This window comes from Platalea leucorodia, assembly GCF_965183815.1.
Source record: "Platalea leucorodia genome assembly, chromosome: 4".
Lineage (NCBI taxonomy): Eukaryota > Metazoa > Chordata > Aves > Pelecaniformes > Threskiornithidae > Platalea > Platalea leucorodia.
The window spans coordinates 124661555-124682505 of record NC_138826.1 but is presented as its reverse complement, the minus strand read 5'-3'; the positions used below and the strand labels follow the sequence as shown (position 1 = coordinate 124682505).

The 20951-nt window shown below is 46.4% G+C and overlaps 1 protein-coding gene across 1 annotated transcript in view; it reads left to right on the top strand.

Moving 5' to 3' along the window:
* The window catches only part of PLXNA4 (plexin A4), a gene marked incomplete at both ends in the record, with an annotated part of 424475 nt that overhangs the window by 365033 nt on the left and 38491 nt on the right, over window positions 1-20951 (top strand). Inside the window, 7 exons of the mRNA XM_082308764.1 lie at window positions 3002-3095; window positions 5098-5337; window positions 6178-6324; window positions 11573-11807; window positions 12221-12363; window positions 15339-15607; window positions 18950-19016. Coding sequence (XP_082164890.1) covers window positions 3002-3095; window positions 5098-5337; window positions 6178-6324; window positions 11573-11807; window positions 12221-12363; window positions 15339-15607; window positions 18950-19016 — 1195 coding nt within the window. The remainder of the gene's footprint in view (window positions 1-3001; window positions 3096-5097; window positions 5338-6177; window positions 6325-11572; window positions 11808-12220; window positions 12364-15338; window positions 15608-18949; window positions 19017-20951) is intronic.

Genomic DNA, 20951 nt, shown 5'->3' with positions numbered 1-20951 from the left:
AAGCATGTAGTCTTGGCACCTCTGTTATTTTGCTGGGCAGCAGCATCTCTCTGGGCTCCAATCCGATCTGGGCGAGAAGTGGCCGTGACCGAATATTCACCTGCAGACACAAAATGCAATGGCTAGTGGTTTTCATACAAAGGCAAGCAACAACTATATTTGCTTGATTTGTAAGCCAGAGAGGGTTTTGGGGTGATTTCATGTCTTCAGCAAACACAACTGCTTTGGCTTTTTTTTTTCAGAGAACAGTCCCCTCTCTGATCTGGTGCTGTGGCTGTGCTTAATAACAGTGGTCTGAGCCTGCAAGCTCAGTTTCCAAACCAAATACAGAATTTTTAACATGTGGGTTTAAAACTGTGTGCACAGACGTGGTTGATTAAATAAAAGGATTTATGTATATATGCACACACTCATATATCTGTACGTACGCGCACGCATTTGATACATCTGGAACATGTAAAAATCTCAGCTGAGTAAAGATATAAAATCCTTTCTAGTTTGAAACAGCAGAGATTCATAATAATAATAATAAATAATAATAAAAATTATAAAGGCCCACAGCCAAAAATCCAAAAGAACTAGGACAGTGGCAAAAGAACAACTTGGTTTATACACTTCTCTTCTGGTTTCTGGCAAGCAAGCTCTCCCTGAGTGATGTCAGGCATACTTAATGTGAAGCTGAATTTTGGGGAGAGGGTATTTTTTCTGTAAGGCAGGGAGGGGGAGCTCTCTTGTAAGTGGATGTGTGACTTCAGAAGAGATCCCCTGTGCGTTGAAGAGAGCTCAACCATCCAAGCAGATCTTATGGAAATGTGCTCTTGCCCCGTAAAATTTCCCATTAGAAATTTCCCATCATGGCTGATGGTTTCAGAGAGCAAGAACATGAGATAGTCTGCAAAACTCAAGGTCAAATGTTGTCCTAACCGTGGATCAGTCTGTACAGGTATTGCTTGTATGAAAGACCATAAGGAACCTCCCAGAGAAGTGTCACAGGAGCCCCTGCTGAAACATATGGTCGTGACAATGATCTTTGGCAGAGCTCATGGCTCATGACTTCAAGTTTACAGGTGTCTTGGTCACATAGGTTATGTTTAAACTAGTAAGCACTTAATGCATAGCCCTCATCCATACCACCAATGATCTTTCCTCCCTCAAAGGCAGTTTCCCTTCATCTATTCTGCTAGTTGGTTCTGCTCCCTGGCCCTTGCTATCCCTTGAACCATGACCAGGCATTGCCTGGGCTACTGTTGACAGCTTATCAGCATCTATGGCCACCAGCCAGTGTTTGAGCTGGTGTCCTGGCCGTTTGGTTTATCAGCGTGGGTGTAACTAGAGGGGTTGAAGCACAGTCCCAGCCAGCTGTGGCCAGCTCACTGAAACCTGACAGCTATGCTGCTGAGCAGAGACATATATTTGCATTCACTCTTACCTGCCTCATCTGATTAATAAAGGAAGATAAATGAGGAACAGGGAAAATGAAGATCAGAACTGGGGGGAGATCTGTTGGCCAATACAGGCTTCTTCCTTACTGTGTGTTTATTCTCTGGTGTTTGCTTATTTATAATGCACTTGTTTCACCTTTCATGTATGTGTAGGTTTACCTGGAGACAGGAAAGGGATTCTGAGCTTTCTTTTCCCAGTCCCACCAATTTCCGCATGACCTCTCCTCTCATTCTCAGCAGAGCGCTCCAGGAAATAAGCTACAGCCTAGACAGATTCCAAGGGGAGTTACAGAGGCAGGTGCCGAAACTGAGAGCACTCCTCACCCTGGGAAACCCTCAGAGATGGGGCTGTCTGTTGATGACATTTCCTCATCCTGCCCTGGCTGTGTGAGCCCTGACAGCTGGAGGTTTTGCTTTCTTGGATAACTCTTACCTCTTCAGCCCTAGCATCAAGTTGCCTCTGCCACAGTGCTGCAAAAGCAGAGCTCAGTCAGGTAGAGCAATGCTGTTTTGATTTGGGATGGCCAAAGCTGCCTATGGTGAAGCCTTCCCCTCAACGCGGCATTCAAAGCCAACCCAGGCATCAGATCCTTTGCAGTTTCCTTCCTCCCTCCCCTCCGCTCCCCAAAGTCCCACAAACAGCGCTGCTGGCTGCAGCTGGAAGAGGCAACGGAAAGGAAAGAAGGGTGTTTCTGAAAGCTGTTTCCTTCTGGTGACAGTGATTGCAGAAAATGAGAAGGGCTCCGTCTACATCTCCCCATCTTAAGCTGGGCTAAGAGAGATGTTATAAAAGTGAGAAAATGTACCAAATGCAGGGTCATGACTCATATGAATCAGCTTTCTCAGGAAATCAGTCCTTGCCTGAGCTAAGGGACAACATGACTGGAAATATCTATTATTTCAAATGTTGGATCTAACACACATTGCAGAGCTTATCTGCCTGGGTCACCAAATGGAAAGTGAGCAAATGCCTTATGCACAGCACTTCTGGAGACTTTGGCTCTGTTTCTTCTACATGCTGCAGGACCGGGTTCCCTGGCAGCACTGAAGTGGGTTCACTGAGATGACATTATCTTATTAAGGGTGATGGTTTTATAGCAGATTTAATATGCAAGATGGGACTACAGCTCTCAAACAAGGTAGCACTGAATCCTCAACAGCTGCTTACACAGGACTGTATCTATGAAGGTTTTTTTGAGCTCCTGTCCTTAAGTGATATAGGACATGTAGTCTGTGGACCATTCTGAAGAGCACCTGTTAGGTTTCCCACTGCTCATTACCGAAGCTTCTGATTGCTGAGTCCTAACAATTAAAAACACCCAGATGCTGCTTGATGTGACAGTTTTAGCAAGCATGTGGTTTTACTTCTTTCTCCCCTTATGAATGAATGAAAAATTATTTGCTTTGTTTTGTTTTGCCTTCCCTTCCTATAGGACTGTGAGATATGTTCAGATACTTTGCAATCAACATTTAGGGCTATACATCACCCATTGCTGGTGTATTTGGTCCTGATATCTATTAGCTGTGTTCATGCTCTTTTTTCATTTCTTATTCTCTAGTGGCAACACACCCATTGCAGTGTGGGGAACTCACCTAGACCTGATCCAAAACCCTCAGATCCGGGCAAAGCACGGTGGAAGGGAACACGTCAACGTGAGTATGGCTGCTGCGCTGGGGATCAGTCACAGGAGGGGACATGTCCAAGGTGGTGATAGGGGCTGGCTAACAGCTCTGGAGGTTGAAGTCTCCTATTGCATCCAGAAAAGAGGGCATAACTTGCTTTCAGAAAGATTACCCATCCTCTCTCCATGAAGGAGCACTGGACCAAACCAAGAACGGACAGAGATGTCGTGAAGCATTGTTCAACTGCTGGTCTCTGCTGAGCCTGTTTCTTCAGTTAGCTCAAGGATACCTGTCCTCTCTCTTGGCCCATGTATAACCTGCATTATTTGTCAGCCATGCCTGTGCATAAGTAGACCCAAATTCAGGTTATTAGCTGAGCATGCTGGGATCGGAAGGGACTGTGAATAATACTCTTTGGTACTACCATGACCACTCCCTGGACTATTTGGGATCCTGCAAGAGTGTATCTAGGTTTAATCAGCTAGATTTACAGCCTAATTCAGCTCTCAGTGACCACTGAGGAAGCAGAAGCAGCTCAGGCCAGCAAAGCTTTATCAAGGTCTGGGATGACAATTCACTCAGAAGGAGCCAATTGCCAGTAGCTGCTGAGCAGCTCCAGATAGAGGAGTAAAATGTGTAAGTTTAACACCTCCGATTAGTAAACTCAGGAGCAGGCAGCATCTACTGGTACCTGCAGTAGGTTGGAGGATGGGGCCATGCATCAGCATCTGAAAAGGTGTTGGCTGTGTATGGGCACTTCCTGGGACCAAGTGTGAAAGAGCATCCCAGAAGATGAGGCTCCAAAAGTAAAAGATACAGAGGGACTAATTGGGGTGGGGGAAGAAAGTCCAGATCCTCTGCATTTCTCAGGTTTTAAGATTAATCCTTGGGCTTTCCACCCAAGGTTCTCAAAGCGCTTTGTGGACATTAAAGTCGTCTACTGCCACATGAACAATGGTGAAACTGTGGTAGATCCAAAAAGAAAATGTGAGAATATGGGGTAGATTCGTTTGCATCTACAGTTCACAGACTGAGAGACCTAGAACTAATATGTCCATGCAAAAAGCCAAATCCAAAGCAATTTTGTCACCTCACACACCTCACCAGATTCAGGAAATATCTGTTGAGATTGGTTTCTGTGTCTGATATGAATCTTGACTGGCAATCTTCCAGTCCCTCATGAACCCTGGGAAAACCCTGGTCCAACTGATTGTGTGTATTCATAGGTATGTTTTGATAATACGTTGTATTTCCTAGTACAGCACAGCCAAACACTTAACCTAGCTTTGCTGCAGAATTAGAAGCCTACGTGACTTCATCTTATTCTTCCAGCAGACTCCAGCTGTTGCTTGACACAGTGGTCTCAAATAATCATGCCATTGTGCAGATGATGAAGCCTATTCATCATCTCACACATGCCCATGTAGAACTGCCCATCAGCGTTGTGCTAGGAAGTACTCCGGTGCCTTTTCTTCCTTGTAAGAGCTGTTACAGCAAAGAATATCTGACTTATTTTGCAATATGAAACTGTCTTCACCACTCCAGCCTCCTGGGCTTCATTTCAGGTAACCTGATGTTCAAACAGGAATCCTGGGCACAACTGAGCATGCGCTGAACATACACTTTTGGAGTGATCCCCAGAGTGTGAGAGCTAATTGCAGGGTGGTAGTGAGGCTTTGACCAGTCTCTGTTGTACAAAAAAAGGAAGAACTTTCTATTTCCAGAAGGAAATGAGGTTAGGGGAAGATGGTGACACTGGCAGCCCCAGAGGCTGAGCTCCCTCAGGGAAGAGGCACAGGATGCCCAGCTGCAGTTCAAACTGCTCTACACACCTTCCCTGGCAAAGCTTTCCCATTCCCTTCCCAGCCTCCAAGCAGTGGAGCACCAGCCTGTCTCACAATAACCACGGAGGTCTGCTCCTCCCTGTCCTCTGGCAGTAGGTAGGCTAGCATTTCACGGGGAGGTATCTGCCCACCAAGAGGGCTGTGGGCATTTTCCATAAACAGTCCTTGTGTTGGGTTTCTTTCTCCAGAACTGCGAGGTGCAGAACAGCACAGAGATGACCTGCCAGGCTCCAGCGCTGGCTGTTGACCCCAACCACCCGTCTGAGCTCGCTGAGCGTCCAGAGGAGTTTGGCTTCATTCTTGACAATGTGCAGTCCCTGCTGATTCTCAACAAAACCAACTTCACCTACTACCCAAACCCAGTCTTTGAGGTTTTCAATCCCTCAGGGATCCTGGAGCTGAAGCCAGGAAGTCCAATCATACTGAAGGTGAGATGGGGAACAAGGCCTGGATGAGGAAGGACAAACACATGCTGCCTGTTGCCTTTCTGTGTCTGCCAGCATCCCACGAATCAGTGGCATCACAATTGCATCCCAGAGGTTTTCTCCACTCATTCCACCTACCATATTGCATCATATCAGAGTCACTATCTGCAAATACAAATCACTGCTCAGCATCTGTCAACACCCATAACTGAAAAATATAAACTCCTGCTGCAGCTATCTGTGTACAGCTTAAATTTGTACCCACTGTTGTTAACCAGAGAAGAACATTTTCTACCGCTGCAACAGGGCTGGCAATGAAATACCCAAGTCTATTTCTTTCTCAGGTTTTCAAGATCTTCCTCTCACCCCTGGTTAAATCCTATACTAGTCTTTTTTCATTTCTGTAATCTGGACAGCAATACAGAGAAGGAATTTTATGATTGAGCGTTTCCGTATCAGCACTTGACCATGGTGCATATGCAAAGAAATGACTGTGCCTGCAGAATACCTTCTTGCATGTTTGGAAAGGGGTCTGTCTTACTTGCCTGAATATGTTTTGTGAGGGCCTGTTTGTGCAAGATTTATATGCAACATTTCTCGTTTAGTTCCAGAGAGAGAAGAGCAGGACAGGGTGCTTTGACTGATTAAAGTCTGTGGCCATCCATGCTGTCCTCTGCATGACTTTCTAAATTGGCTTTTCCGCTCTGTGTTAGCAAATGGTGCACCACAAATGTCAAGTGCAATGTTAACACTTGTGTCACAGGAACAAACTAGAGGTGGAAGGCAAACTCTTTCCTGATGCGTTTTTTTTTGGAGGGGGTGGTGATATTCCTTTCTATCCAGGGCAAGAACCTGATCCCACCAGTGGCGGGAGGGAACGCCAAGCTGAACTACACCGTTTTGGTTGGTGAGAAGCCCTGTGCGGTGACCGTATCAGATGTGCAGCTACTGTGTGAGTCCCCAAACCTCATTGGACGGCACAAGGTGATGGTAAGTGGTGCTTGAACCTCATCAGCCTTTCCTCCCTGGGTGGTTTGGGAGGGCACACTAATGCTGAAGAGCTGGCAGAGATCTCCCGGGAGTTTGCATCACCATTTGCCTTCCATAGATCCCGTAAACATCAGGGACCCTTCTTGGTATATCCCCATCAAGAGTAACTTGGAGAAGTAGAAGAGTAACCTGGAGATCTTTATGGACAGTGAGAAACCTTTCATAATCAAAATGCTTTAGGAAAGTTTGCCTCTCTTCTGGTTTTGTACAGACTGTATGAACTCTAGATGCTCATGTGAGTTCATATATGTAACATGTTCCCTACACGACATACTTTGTTAAATTCAGCACAGTCCCCAGCAATTATTAACATGCTGGTGGATAAAATTTGCCTTTATGTAGGAGAAAAAAAAATGTAGGATATGAACTCTAGTGTGACTGGACTTTGAGGTTTTGACATCTATAGAACTTCGTATACTCCTGCATATCCTTCCTGGAACCTGTGAAAAATGAACCTAGTGATTACATCAGAGGGAGTTTCTCCTCCTCTCACCATTGATTTATTCACTCGTTCTTTACTTTCCTCTCAGTAATTTGCATTCCTCAGTGCTGTTACTTGATAAACAGCACATCAGCAAACTCATCTGAGTTGTACCTAGCTGTGGGTAGAAACACAACAAAAGCTAACAACTGACATCAGACTTACAGATGATCAATGTTTCTCATTCCTTGTGATCAACTTTTTTCCACCTCTGTGTTGCCCTTCCAAAGCTGTATCTGTCACAGATTCATTTATTTCAATGCAGTGAGACTCACAGAGGTTGATGGAGACACACTGCATGGCTCTTTAAACAGAGAGTTTTCTGGTGACTTTTAGAAAATAGAGAGTTTATGGTGACCATTTTGGGTCTCATTTGTGACTGCTGCTGACAGACCTCATACTGGCTACTTGACTTCTCTGGGCCAAAGTTTGTCATCTGGAAAATAGAGGTAATAATCCTTTTCAGCCATGCAAATATACCGTGGCTCTCGATTCATTGTAAAGCACATTAAGACACTCCAAGAAGAGCAATAGTGAAGTGAAAGATTTCTCTGTGTGAATACCAAAGCTTTTGTGCAAGGCAATATATGTTCCCTGTCATTTTCGAGAATATAATTAAACATATGGTTAGTCAGAGTGGACAAAGCCAATCCTAGAGAGACAGAACTCAAAGTCAGGTGAGCAATAAGCAACCCCTGGGGATCAGGGAGGATGAACATCTGGCCAGGTCTTACTAATTGGGAAGACTCCCCTGCTCCTGCAGCTTGGGACAGCTTAAGCAAAGCCACAGAGAAAAAAATAATCCCTTTTTGAGGATGCTGATCAAACAAGAGATGCTGCTGGAAACATGGGAAGATGATCACATTGAAGCCTGTTAATGAGCATCAGTGTTAGGGGCAAGTTACAGATTTCTCGTTCAACTGCCAACACTGAGGCAACCCGTTGACAGCGTCTGGGCTGGAAACCAAATATAGAAGGTCACCTGCAATGGAGGCCAGTGCTCAAGGATGGACTTTGCATCTGGAACTTACCAGGGGGACAGCTGGGCTGGGAAATGCCTCCTCCAGCATGGCACAGCATCTCTGTTGCTTGGGTTGGTACAAAATGTATCCCCATGTTTCACACGAACGCCACTTTGATGGTCAGGATAATTGACAGGTAGCTCTCTTAGGTCCTCCTCCTGTTTCTGCCAATGATTTAGTGTGTGACCTTGAGTAAACTGCTGAACAAACCTTTTGTTGCAAAGTGAGGTGGCCTAGATCTAAGGGGTACTATGGGACGGAATCAACTATTGCAACACAGATTATTCTAAGGGAAGGAACAATGACAATGTCAAACATTGATGTCAACATGTTTCTGATCTAGTTCAGCTATTTTTTATACAATGACAGAGTTAAATATTTGAAAAAATAGAAAAGAACTAAAAGGCCTGAGTAATTGTTAAAAAAGATTGGCTAAAATTCAGAGGCAAGCTCTTTTCCAAGGAAAAGAGAGAGACATGAGGAAGATCCGTGAGTAACTATGTTGGAGAAGGTCTTCAGTGAAGAAGTGGAGTACATTTGAAGGGTTTCTGGTATATAATGTAGGCACTTCTTACATATGGAAAGTCACACTGGACTCTTTGTATAGTGAATGGAGAGATGGTCAAATACAGCAACTGAAGTTCAGGGCACAATTCATCTCATCCTAAGGTAGACACTTACATTTGGCCAGGGCAAACTTGCACTAGCAAAGACGCTACCACAGTCAAGTTTTGCACAACAGGAACTACCAAAGGGTTACAGGTGGCCCCTAAGACTGCTGGAGAAAACTGGGCTCTGCCATAGTGCCATTTAGAACAAATTCATGATTCATAGGCTTAACAGGTGGCCAAACTGTTGTTTGGTAATATGGAGGGCTCATGTTCAGTCTTCTGGAAGGTATAAATAGCTTCCTCCAAAAACACTCAGTGGCCCAAGAAATACAGTAGGGCTATATCTACATATTTGCTTGTTTTTCTTTTTAATTGCTCACAAAAGTACTGCATCCTTGCAGGCCTTCTTCTTCAAGAGACAAATCCCCTCAGATCATGGCAGTTTGATTTGTGGACTGTGAGACCTTCACAGTGCAGGAAAGCACTTTTAGAGAGGAATGCACTAAGGCTAACTTTGTTAGATGCCTACCTCTGGGAGTCTAGATGCCCTTATAGTTAATGGAGAGAAATGGGAACTTCCACTGAATAAAACGCCTCATTCTAATGTCAATGCAGGTGTCAAAAGCAGCTCACATAAATCACATACTGAAAGTGCTTTTCTCTGAGTTGGCTCTGAAAACAGGCTGTAATGTCTAACTCAGATGTGCATGTCAAATGTTTGGTAAGAGGAATCCTGCCCATGGAGACACGCTGTTCTGCAAGCTTTGAGGACGGATCTGCACTGGGGATTGGGATGGGGTTGTTTGATTCTAGTCTGATGCTCCTTGAATGGACTGATCTGACTGCAAGGCTTGCAGGAAAAGTGCCACTGTTTGAAACAGAAAATGAAATATAATGAATCTATTTATTGATCCACTGTGACAGGGAGAAAATTGTGTAAACAGGTGAGCAAATTTTGCTGGGAGGATTTGGGACAGTGGTCTAGGGCAAAAGAAAATATCTTTCAGTGCTTAGATTAGCATGTGAGTTTGGCAGTTTGTCTTCTCAGCTGAGCATGCCACATACCAATACCAAATCTCTGCTCTTTGCAGGCTTTATAAGCGAGTTGGACCTTGTATCTTAGAATAGATAGGAAAACTAGTTACTGCTGCCTCCCCAGCTTGCATGGGTGCTAGGTTGTTCCTTGGCCACTGAAGATGCTCTACAAGTTATCACTCTCATACTACAGGAATGGTCACCCTGAAACTCTTTACTTGGTCAGATGAGCTTAGGTTTGGTTTCCTTTCTCATTGTGGACATTGTTAACTTTCTAGAGCCCATCCCAAAATGCTTAGGAGTATTCAGGGCATGAGAAGACCTTGTGGATGGAAATTAGATATTTCCAGACATTCACTTTTGTCCTGTCCAAGATATAAGCCATCTAGGTGGCTTTGGCCAGGACCCACTGAGGAACAGCCTACAGCTGGTGCTAGAGCAAAACAGACAACTTCTCAGAGATTGTAACTGTGGTGGTGAGGAGTGAGAGCAGTTGGAAAGCTTTTCTTTAATTCATGACTCTCTGCTCCGTAGTCTCTTCTGCTGGCTCCAACCCTTCCTCCTTGGGCCAGTTTCTTCCTCCTGCAACCTAGAAAGGAAACCCGAGTAGGTGCCTGAGCTGAGGCATGGGAGATCTGGGATTAGTGTGTATGCAAGCAGGCAGGAGACAGACTGATTAACTGAGAGCCAGTGGGATGACGGACAAGGCTAGCCACCAGGCTGGGAGGTGGGGCATGTTTTCGCTAGCTGCTGTGAGAGCTGAGAAGGTGAGGGAGTGCTCCTCATAAAAGAGAAAGAAAAAGGTTCAATTACATGCTGTAGTGGTCCCAGTTGCAGTGGGAGGAGCAAGCACGTAGCCCTGGGGTTTTGACTGCATTTCTGCCTGGCAGCAAGATTTTGCACTTTGTGCAGGGCCTGTTGTGCCTCTCTGTGACAAAGCTCAGCTGGGGTGAAGTGATGGGACTCATCACCATGTCATGATCCTTCAAGCTCTTTGCATGGCATCTTCTTAGCTTTGTGTTGATCTATAACCAGTGTTCCCCTACCAGAGCACAGTCCTAGAAGCCTTCTTTTTATACTTTAAACTAGTCAGCAATGCTTTTCCCCCTGCCACTCAAACTTATCCTACTCTACAAATAGTCTTGAACAACCCTGTAGTAGCCTTGAGCGAGTAGTATCCTGTGGGATTACTGCTGGGAGCGGTGTTCATGTTGTAAAAATGGGCTCCTAACAGACTTGCTTCTGCAGAGTATTTTGTTGGGCTTGCAGCAGTACCACCTGCAGGGTTTCTTTCTGGCTGTTAAAAGCAAGGTCCTTGCACAGCAGCTTGTCCCAGAGGCTGGCAGCAGCTCTGGGAACCTCTACGAGTGCATGGGGAGCAGAAAGTTGTGTTCAGCTCCCTGTCCCACTGGCGAGGATCTGCAGTCACCCCGCCAACATGTAGCTAGGAGAGGGGCTGTATAGAGCATTGGCCAGGATCTGTGGTTTTTGGTGGGTTTTTTTCCTATCCCAGTGGCTTCCAGATACAATTTTCTCCATTTGAAGAGTCAAAAGCAAATTGTGATTCTGATTTCTATGTTCCCACTGTCCTGACTGCTGCTGTGCCAGCTGTCTGGGTCAGATGTCCCCTGTGTGGTTAGGACCCATCAGACCATAACTATGAGCTGTGTGTCCTGTGTGCATTTTGGAACTAAGTGTCATCAGGGCAGTTCTGCACAACATAGCTGTTCAGGACAGGGAATGGGAAACCCAGAATGAACCCCAAACTGCTATGTAGCCAGGACATCGGAACTGGTGAGATTTGTCTCACCAGAAGTCCTTTGTTGGTTGGGTTTGTGGTCACCCCACCAACAGAGGTGCTTCTACATGACAGTTCAGGTGGTTTTCAGCCGTTCTCTATCCAAGTACTTCATGCCCTGTTTAACCTGGGAGACAAGGGGAGGTCATCATTCAGCCTTAGTCAGGGAGATGATGGAGTTTCTCTGTGTTCCTGCTTGTCTGGCAGTTTCAGTTGTGACTTTTTCTTGCCTTCTCTCCAGGCTCGTGTAGGAGGGATGGAGTTCTCCCCAGGGATGGTGTACATCTCTCCAGACAGCCCTCTCAGCTTGCCAGCTATTGTCAGCATTGCGGTGGCTGGTGGCCTGCTCATTATCTTCATCGTGGCTGTGTTGATTGCGTACAAGCGCAAATCCAGAGAAAGCGACCTCACCCTCAAGCGTCTGCAGATGCAGATGGACAACCTGGAGTCAAGGGTGGCACTGGAGTGCAAAGAAGGTAGGAGGAAGAAGTAACACTGACACTGTGTCAGTTTTGGTAGAAGACAGAGATCCAGCCACAAGGCTTTGAGCCAAAATATCACCAAGGAACAGGAACGTTGAACTCTGTGGGTCTGGCTCAAGCCTGAATCTAATCTGACTTTGCCTATTTTTCCTAAGTCCAGCCTTCCTCCACCCTGTCCAAGCTGTATTTGCTAACTCACAGTCCAAGGAGAGCCTTGGCATGTGTCCCTGGGGAAAGGCTGTGTTGTAGGAAAGGTGAGACTGCTCTTGTTCACCCTCTTCCTCTCCACATGTTGCTTCTCCACTTTTATCTTAGTCTCATGCACATGGGTCTGAGGGCTTTTCCCATCATCATGAGGGAGATCTGGACTGTCATTGCTACATGAGTCGTTCCTTTTTTTGTGTTAGCCTTTGCAGAGCTACAGACGGATATTCACGAGCTGACAAGTGATCTGGATGGAGCCGGGATCCCCTTCCTCGATTACCGAACCTATACCATGAGGGTGCTTTTCCCTGGCATTGAAGATCATCCAGTCCTGAGGGATCTAGAGGTAAGAAATCAACATCTCCTGCTTCTGGCTCCTCTCATGCCTCCCTGTTCTGTCCTGAATGCAAGAGATGTTCTTTCAGTTGTGGGGCTTACAATGCTGTATTCTAGTAGGGATGAAACATTATCTCATTAAAAATCCAGGTTGAAAGGGGAAGATGATTGCTGCTATCTTAGATGTTAAATTCTGTTTGATCACTCCTCTATTTGGAAGAGTCTCATAGATCTATGTGCATTAGGTCTACTGTCTTAAGCTTCTCCTTGGTCTTCATCCTGCTGGGGTTTGCTTTTTAGACTGGATTTATTAGTTACAGATGTGCAGCAGCCAGGAAAAAAAGTTGTATGGCAGAGCAGCATAGCTGCCTGTGTCACTCCAGCTTTGCACAACACTGACACTACTGAGAAGCCTTTTTTCCTGGTAACACCTATAGAAATAAGCTGCAGTCACTGAAGGATATTCACCTTTGCTGCACCCTGTGGTTTGCAGGGAAGTCAGAAAACCACAGCATCAATCTACTCATACCATGTCCACATCTGTCTCCTCTACCCCAACTCTCCAGACCACAGCCGTGGGAGGACAGTGAGACATTGCCCAGGACTGTTGAGGTCTGCACACAGCCTGCATTGCCTCACTGGCGACAATGAGTTTGATGGGACCCCAGGTGAGGTCTGCCCGCGCTGCAAAACTCCTTCAGGCTTTGGCAGATGGACAGGCTCTGCTTTAAGGATACCTGGGCCAGAGAAGCAGGGGATACACCATGGCCAAGGCCAGAGAGGTCGTTGGCTGAGCTCTCTGCAAAGTCTTTGGCAAGGTCTCAGCTTCAGAGAGGCTCTGGCATGGGCTGGTGAGATTGCTGGAGGCCAAGACTGGGGTTAGTTGGCAGAGAGGAGGAACAGGAGTTGGCGCAGGCAATACCATGCTTGGCTGGCTGTGTAATCGGAGGTGCCTGCTCGTCTTTGCTCCTTCCCTTCAGGAGAGCCAAAATTCATCAAACTACATGGAGACAACTGTTAAAAAAACCTGATCTGTCAGCAATGAGGACTTGTGGGATTGGGTAGGAGGCTGAGTTACACATTGGCTACTGTAGATATTAGCCTTTGGAGTGCAGGTAGAGTGGCCTTGAGCTGCTTTCCCTCAGGAAGAGTAGCTCAGCAGCTTCAACAAATGAACACAAGAGACAAGGGGTGATGAATCTCTCTCTCACATATGTATACACACACACAAACACTTTCATCATACCCACAGCCAATTACAATCCCTATATTCATTAACCTCAGCCAGATGACCACAGAACAGCATCTGACCCCTATAGAGGTTTTAGCATGGATGCTCCCATATGCAGATACATACAGAGAGACACAGAGCTAATGTTTCAATCTGCCACCTTTGATCTCTTCTTCCTTTCATTTCATTCATCCTTTTTTTTTTCCCTTAATCCTCTGTAAAGCTTCAACAGCTCTTTCAGTGTCAACATCTTTGGCTACCAATATATCAGGGAAGGCAGTTCCAATTCTGCTCCCTTCTCGGTAGCACCTAGAAGGAGTTGATATTTATTGCAAAAGGCCCCAGCATAGATCCCGCAGAGAGCAGGTCTTACTTTTTTCCAGTTCATTTGCTAATTAACTGCTTCCAGATGCAGTACAAAATACTTTTCTTGCTATTTTTTTTAATTCTCCATAATAACCCGGGGATAGACGATATTAAATGTTCAAGCAAATGAGTTAAAAATAATTATTGGCGGGATGGGTGGTAGTGGTTGGGTGGTTGGTTTTCTGAAGCTATTTACTTAGTAATTTATTTGCTGTATGCAAAAAGAGTTGAGAGCTCTAATTTCCAGAATGAAAAAGTAATGACTCTTTAAGGGGTCTTGCATTACTTGGTTGTTTAAGCATGCCAACTTGTTTTGGATTAAAGTGCCGAATCTGGTTGGTTATTAATGCATACATGCCTCAGTGACATGTGTTGCTCTGTGTTGAGACCCTCCAGATTCCAGGGAAGCTTTTTCAAGGGCTGGAACAGCTTCAGCAACATGGAGGAATGAGTTTTGGGTTTTCTATTTAGACTCCATTTTCATCTAGAGCCAGAAGGACTGGAAAGGGTAAAGCCCACTGTAGACTGTGGTGTCCAGGGTCCAGTGTTGAGGTCCTAAATTGTTCTATATAAAAACTAGATCACCAGCCTCTCACAGCTGAGAAATATATTAGAGACTTATCAACCTCTCCGCCTCCAAACGATCTCACCACCCAAGCCCAGGTATCCTACTGCAGTGGTACCTCTAAGACAGGTCCCAAACTCAGGGTATCCTCTCACACCTTCATCTACCTAGTTCTTCAAACCAAGGCCCAGCTGCATGCACACCATCTCAGCCACTGCCTCACTGCATCTCTTCATCTCCTCAAAACCTGACCCCAGGCTCTCTTCCCCATTGACTTTCTTGCTGCCTCTCCCAGCTTCTTAAAGTTGAACACCGAATCTCTATAAGCAGGTTTCTTGCAGAGATGAAAAAGAGGTGTTTGGTGGACATAGAGTGAGACTTCAGTCTGACTGCAATAACAATACAATATGGTGTGGTACCACATCCAGGCATTAGCAATCTCTTTTTGATGTACTTTTCAGGAAGGGAAACACAGGGTGGGAAAGTAATCATCTGGCTGTGGCTAGGAGGTCTCTCAGGCTTCCTAGTCATCAGACGATGTATGGGCTCTCTTCCTTTTTACAGGACTAACTGTTATGAAGAAAGACAGACTCACCTGCCAGACAGATGCAAGATTTTTTTTTTTTTTAATTGTTTCTGCTGTTTGAAGCAGCTTTTCCCTTTTCCCTGTCTCAGAACTGACTTCTGTTTGATGTTAAAGTGTATAGTTGGAGGAGCTGGAGGGATGAGGGCAGAGAGGTAGCAAGGGGTGTGTGACCCATTTGGGAGAGGTCTCACAGTGGTCAGTGACTGAAAGGTATAAACTCCCTTTCTTCTTGTGCAGGTCCCTGGCTATAGGCAGGAACGAGTAGAAAAAGGTCTGAAGCTCTTTGCCCAGCTCATCAACAACAAGGTGTTCCTGCTGTCCTTCATCCGCACACTGGAGTCCCAGCGTAGCTTCTCCATGCGGGACCGTGGTAATGTGGCCTCACTGATCATGACAGTGCTACAAAGCAAGCTGGAGTATGCTACTGATGTCCTCAAACAGCTCTTGGCCGACCTCATAGACAAAAATCTGGAGAGCAAGAACCACCCCAAGCTGCTGCTCCGGAGGTAAGGATGCCTGGGCCTGGAGTGAGCTGAGCTGTGCAGCCTGTGCCCTGCTGTCTAACATAAGCATGCTAGTCATCTTTGGAGGAAAGGGGCAAATTTGCTTGATTTCTGTTTGTGCAGCAGGGTGTGAAATCAGTACGGTATACAGCCATAGTTCATGTGACCCCGTAGGGCTGGCACGAAGTTGTTTGCAGAGTGGGGTGAATAAGGAAAGTAGGGCTGAATGAAGACTGAATTGCTCTCCCGTTCTGGTTTCCTGCTCATTTAAGACTTCCTGACAGAGCATTCCTTTCAGCAAATGTGTCTGTAGATCTTGCTCCAGCTCCTCCCTAACCAAAAACTAGTCAATGATTAGAAGTTACAGAACTGAACTACCTCTGGATTTTAATGTGGATCTTCCAGAAATCTTCATAAGGGCAGGAAGAGCCCACGCCTCCTAATCCTTGTTTTGGGCTCTTTGTGTGCTTAAGACATGGTTATGTTTCTTTTTAACCTGAAAACTCCAATTGCATTGTGTAGGACCTATGAGTATATCACATAGAACAGGCTGTATTATATTCCTGGTGAGTAAGTCAGCTGCTGCCTTCTCCTGCCTGGGACGTGGACTGCCCTGCTGTGTTTCTTGTTTATGAGTTAACTCCAGACACATGGAGTCTTCTTCAGCTGCACTGTCGGATCTTCTCTCTCTCCCTGAGCATTGGCACTGGGAGCTTGTTGAAGCCAGTAGCAGAGCTGAGCAGGACAACAGAACTGGTTTTATCCAGGCACAAGTTTGGGTTGGTGCTTCTTGGCCAGGTCTAAGGCTTAACCACCAGGGTTGTATGGGAACCCTCGAATTATAATTCTACTGCTTTGTAATTAATGTGCTTTCCCTGACTAGGGAAATGCTGCCTCTTCTCCCTTTAGGATCATATTCATCCCCTTTTCACAGTCTGAACCAATCCTTCTGGTTCAAGCCAGGACCCTAAGTAAAATCAGGGGGAGTCTACTGGAGATGGATGGCCTTTGCCACTGCTCAGAGCCAACTTTGAGGAGTCCTCAGCTGATTGCGATGGACAACTTGGGCAGGGAAGAGATCTGTGTTGCCTGCTGGGAGGGTTTTCATCTGGCACACAGCCCACAATGGAGAACCAGCAAAAAAAGGAGAAGATGGCACTTCCTGGCATTCAGGGTAGCAAAGCCAGGGGCGGAGACTGGACTTTGCTTTGGTGTCAGTTGACTCCCTGATGTGACTCAAGCCCTACAGCCTGGCTGGTGACTTCCCTCCAGCTGTCCCCAGGCTTCCTCTCTATGCCTCTCCTCTCATGCTGGATGGCACTGCCTCCTTCCAACTGTCTCCTACCTTTATTTTCTCCTTTTTCTTCCCCTTTCTCCATCTCTTTATCATCTTCCCTGGTTGTTCATTCCTGTCTTGTCCTGAGCATCCCATCTTCCCTCTTTCTCCTTCTTCTAGCTCTTTTCTAACTCTAGTCCTCTTTGTTGGAAATGAAATGTGGACTTTGGAAGGAAAGCCAGTGAACAAAGAAGGCACGTCCACTGTTCCAAGCTCTGAAAACACAAGAAGTCAGAGATGTGGTTTGCGCTCTGAGATGGAGGTCCTGCACTGAGCAGCACCAGAACAGAGTCTACCAATGAACATGTGAATAGCTCAGTGCCTTTGGATTCAGATGTTGGTGTGAGGTCCCCAGACAATTATTTGGAGCAGCTGGATTCAACTTGATGCTTCCCCTCCCTCCCTGTGACTCTGAATGGAGGGGAATCTTCCAACACCTTTCTGCAGTGTTGGTTTTGGGGGTATTTGACAGGAGGAAGGAGCTGGCTGGAATGATTTTCCTATCTATCTTACCTATGTCATGTTCATCCCACATGACATCTACAGCCTCAAAGAGATCAAAGTCATCAGGGCAGAGAGAAACAACACAATGGGATTTCAGTTCATTTTCTCATGGTAATGCTAAGTTTGCACCATGTGATGGGTCCCAGTTGTCACACCAGAGAGCGTCGGAAAGAGCACTCTTCTGGGTGACAGTCCCTGCGAGGAGCTCAGACCATGATAAGTATGGGGATTGCTGGAATTGAATATCATACCATGACCAACGGAGGACAGCAGCTAGGTGATGTTGACTAAGGGGAATAAAGGGCAAACAGGCTGATTTGGACAGAGGCAGTCTCTAGGCTGAGACACAGCAATGATCACTGTAGGCAAAGAAAATACAGCATTAATCTGGTAGCAAACTGGGACCATATCTCCTCTTTCTCTGGTTGCAGGCAAGAGAAGAGGAGTGACAGCACCCCAATTATCACTCCTTCCCCCACCACCTAAGCAAGATGTGCCCGTGAGAACAGAGAAATCCCTATTGACATCAGGCTAAAGATCAACTGTGTTTAGCTAGGGAAGGGCCCATCACTTACTCTGTGTTGGTGTAACACGACACTTTTCAGGCAAGGTTGCTGGCGGGTTCCAAGCATACTGCTCCAGTGATGCAAGCCCTTCCCTTTGCAAGTCCCATGCTCCAGAGGAAGCAAGATCAGCTTTATTCTGAAGGACTAGGTAACGTAGAAAGCAAGGTGCAGCCCTAAGTGAGAACCCCTGGGTGGCTTTGGTGATAGCCAGGACAAGTAAGACACACTTTAATTCATCCAGGCAGGGACTCTTGCTTTCTTCTTGAGCAACACCAGTGCACATACTGGAGCCCACACAGATTTATCCTGTGCTCCTGGTGTCCAAACCACATTTACAGGTCTGAGTTGATTTTTCTGTAGGAAAAGTTCACCCTGAAGATTCAAGATGGATTTTTGTCTGACTGAGGACAGAGTGTTCAAGGGCAACAGGATGAGCTCTCTGAATGTACGACATATTGACACATTGAGGAGTATAATCACTCCCAAATGCCAGGGAGATAATCAGTGCCAGATAACTATTCTCTGATGATTTAGATCTGTCTGCCTTAAGTATTTATATAGCCTACTTGTCATATGGCCTAACTCTGAGCTCCTCATATTTGATGGATTTATCCTTCTTGAGCTCCTCTGAAAAGGTTCCATCAAATGTTGTCATCTCCATTTCATTGATGGGGAAACTGAGAAACAGACATACGGGGACTTCCCTAGTCACAGGAGAATCAACAGGAAAGTAAGGATTTGCCTGAAGGTTTCCTAAATCCAAAGCTAAAACAGAGAGCCTAGGACACGCTTAATCCTGATGGTGTCATGCCAGACTTTCCATGGGGCTCAGAGATCTGGGCAGTAAGATGGACTAAGCCAATCTTTTGACTAGCCCTTTGATATGACCAGCATGACTAACTCATTTCCAATTTGCTTTTTCTCCTGGGCTGATTTTAGGACAGAGTCTGTGGCTGAGAAAATGCTCACCAACTGGTTCACCTTCCTTCTGTACAAGTTCCTCAAGGTAAGAGGAGCACCGTGCTTAGATGAACAGCTGCTTTAAGACATTTCTTCTTGGCAAGGTTTAGTTGGGGCAAAAACTTCCCATGTATAAAGGAAAAGGCTTTTATTCTCAGGAGAGAGCTCACTGCCTAATGGGAGAAGGGTTTTTTCTGATCCAGGGAGAACAAAGAGGGACAGTTTGTTAGAGAGACAACCTGTTGGTCTTACTCCTGTACAGAGGTGGGATCGAAGGGTCAGTGCTGAAACAGGAAGGATTTCAGAGCCTGGTGGAGACCTATATAGGAAATGCTTTCTTTTTATTAGCAGACTCAGATCTCCATTGTGTGGTGACCCATATTTTCAGTGTATAGTGGCTGGACATCTACCACCCCAGTTCAGAGGCAGTACTGAGGCCCAGTGCCTCCATCATACCCAGTGCCTCCATCATCCTTAACCTTAATTTAGGGCTGAGCCCAAGCTCTTCTTGGCATAAGGCTGCCTCAAACCTGCCCTGGGCATGGCCATACACCCTCTGAGTACAGAGGGCTGGACGCAATACACCATGTAAACCTGACTGCTGCATCCAGAGCCCAGCAGGGGCTGAGGCTGTTGCTGCTTTGTATCCCAGTGGCAGATAGCATTGGCTTTGCAGGATGCTCATCAGCAAAACAGTGAAAAGACTTGAGACACTCCCTGAGCCCTCTCATTCCTCCTCGAGGGCCTCCTTGGGATGGTGTGCAGTAAAAAAAAAAATGGCTTTCAGCCTTTGAGACCTGCCACTGACTGCTGGGTGATGGCAGTTTCCTCTTCGGGGCCCACATTAAGCCTCAAGCACGCTAATTGCCAAGGCACCAAACTCAGAGCCAGCCTTTTTGGAAGGAGCTGGGCTCTGCACCTCTCCCCCACTCCCAATGCAGTTGCTAGATATTCTTACACCTTACGGCCCCGTTTGGACAGGATAGCCACCCTCTGCCTGGCAATTCACGGCTTTACAAATCAATCCCATTCCCCTGAGCCTTCCCCAGGCACAACCTGTCCAAGGATGAATGCATGGGAAAGTTTTGAAGGTCCCTAGAAGGTAATTTCAGTGACTTCAGTATCAGATTCCTGCTTTCAGCTGAAAGGAAAGGATATAAGGAGGTGACTCTCTAAAGTACTGCTTTTATAATAGGCTTTTTTCCCCCCACTCAGCTACTTGTCTTCTTGCCTTAGCCTGAACAGAGGCCTGATAAGGGCAAGAGACAGGCACACAGAAGCAATATGCTGCTGGCAGATAAGCTAATTAAGTGGGAGACAGGTGTAGGAACTGAGAAAGGGGCCACTTTGCTTCAGTTTATTAACTTGTTTTTGCCGGGATTTACACCAGAGGAAAATGACCTCGCTCATTGAGTTGGGACACACTGCAAGAGGAGAGGGCAAGGTGGGGAGGAGGGGAGGAAGAATGGAGAGATGAAGGGGAAGGGAAGCAAGAGAAGAAAGCACGAGGCGGGGTGCATGGCAGCACATGCGCAGAGGGAGGGCAGCAGGGGAGGAGAGGTTAGGAAAAGTGTGGGAAGAGGAGTGCAGTGAGTGCGAATGATGGGAAGGAGAAATTAGGGATAGGTGTGCTTTGCTGGCCCTGCCTGTGGGCCGCTTGTTGCTGTCCCGTGCTGGGCCCCACACATCTGATATCACCAATGCAACTGTACGGATCCAGGGGCACATCTCCCCTGGGTCGTGGAGCTGCTCCTGCCTGAGCATCCCTGTTTGCCTCCAACATGAGAGTGCTCAGGGAGACTGTGGACTCTGCCCAGACACCCAGGACAGGGCACCAGCAGTCCATCTACGTTTCAGACCTGTCTCCAGGTCCTCTGGGACCCACCCCACCACCTGCTCCAGTGCAAAGCTCTGGCCTGGTGGCAATCACTTTGAATAGCTCCTACAAGGCTCTGCTAGCCCCAACATTGCCGGGGAGCAC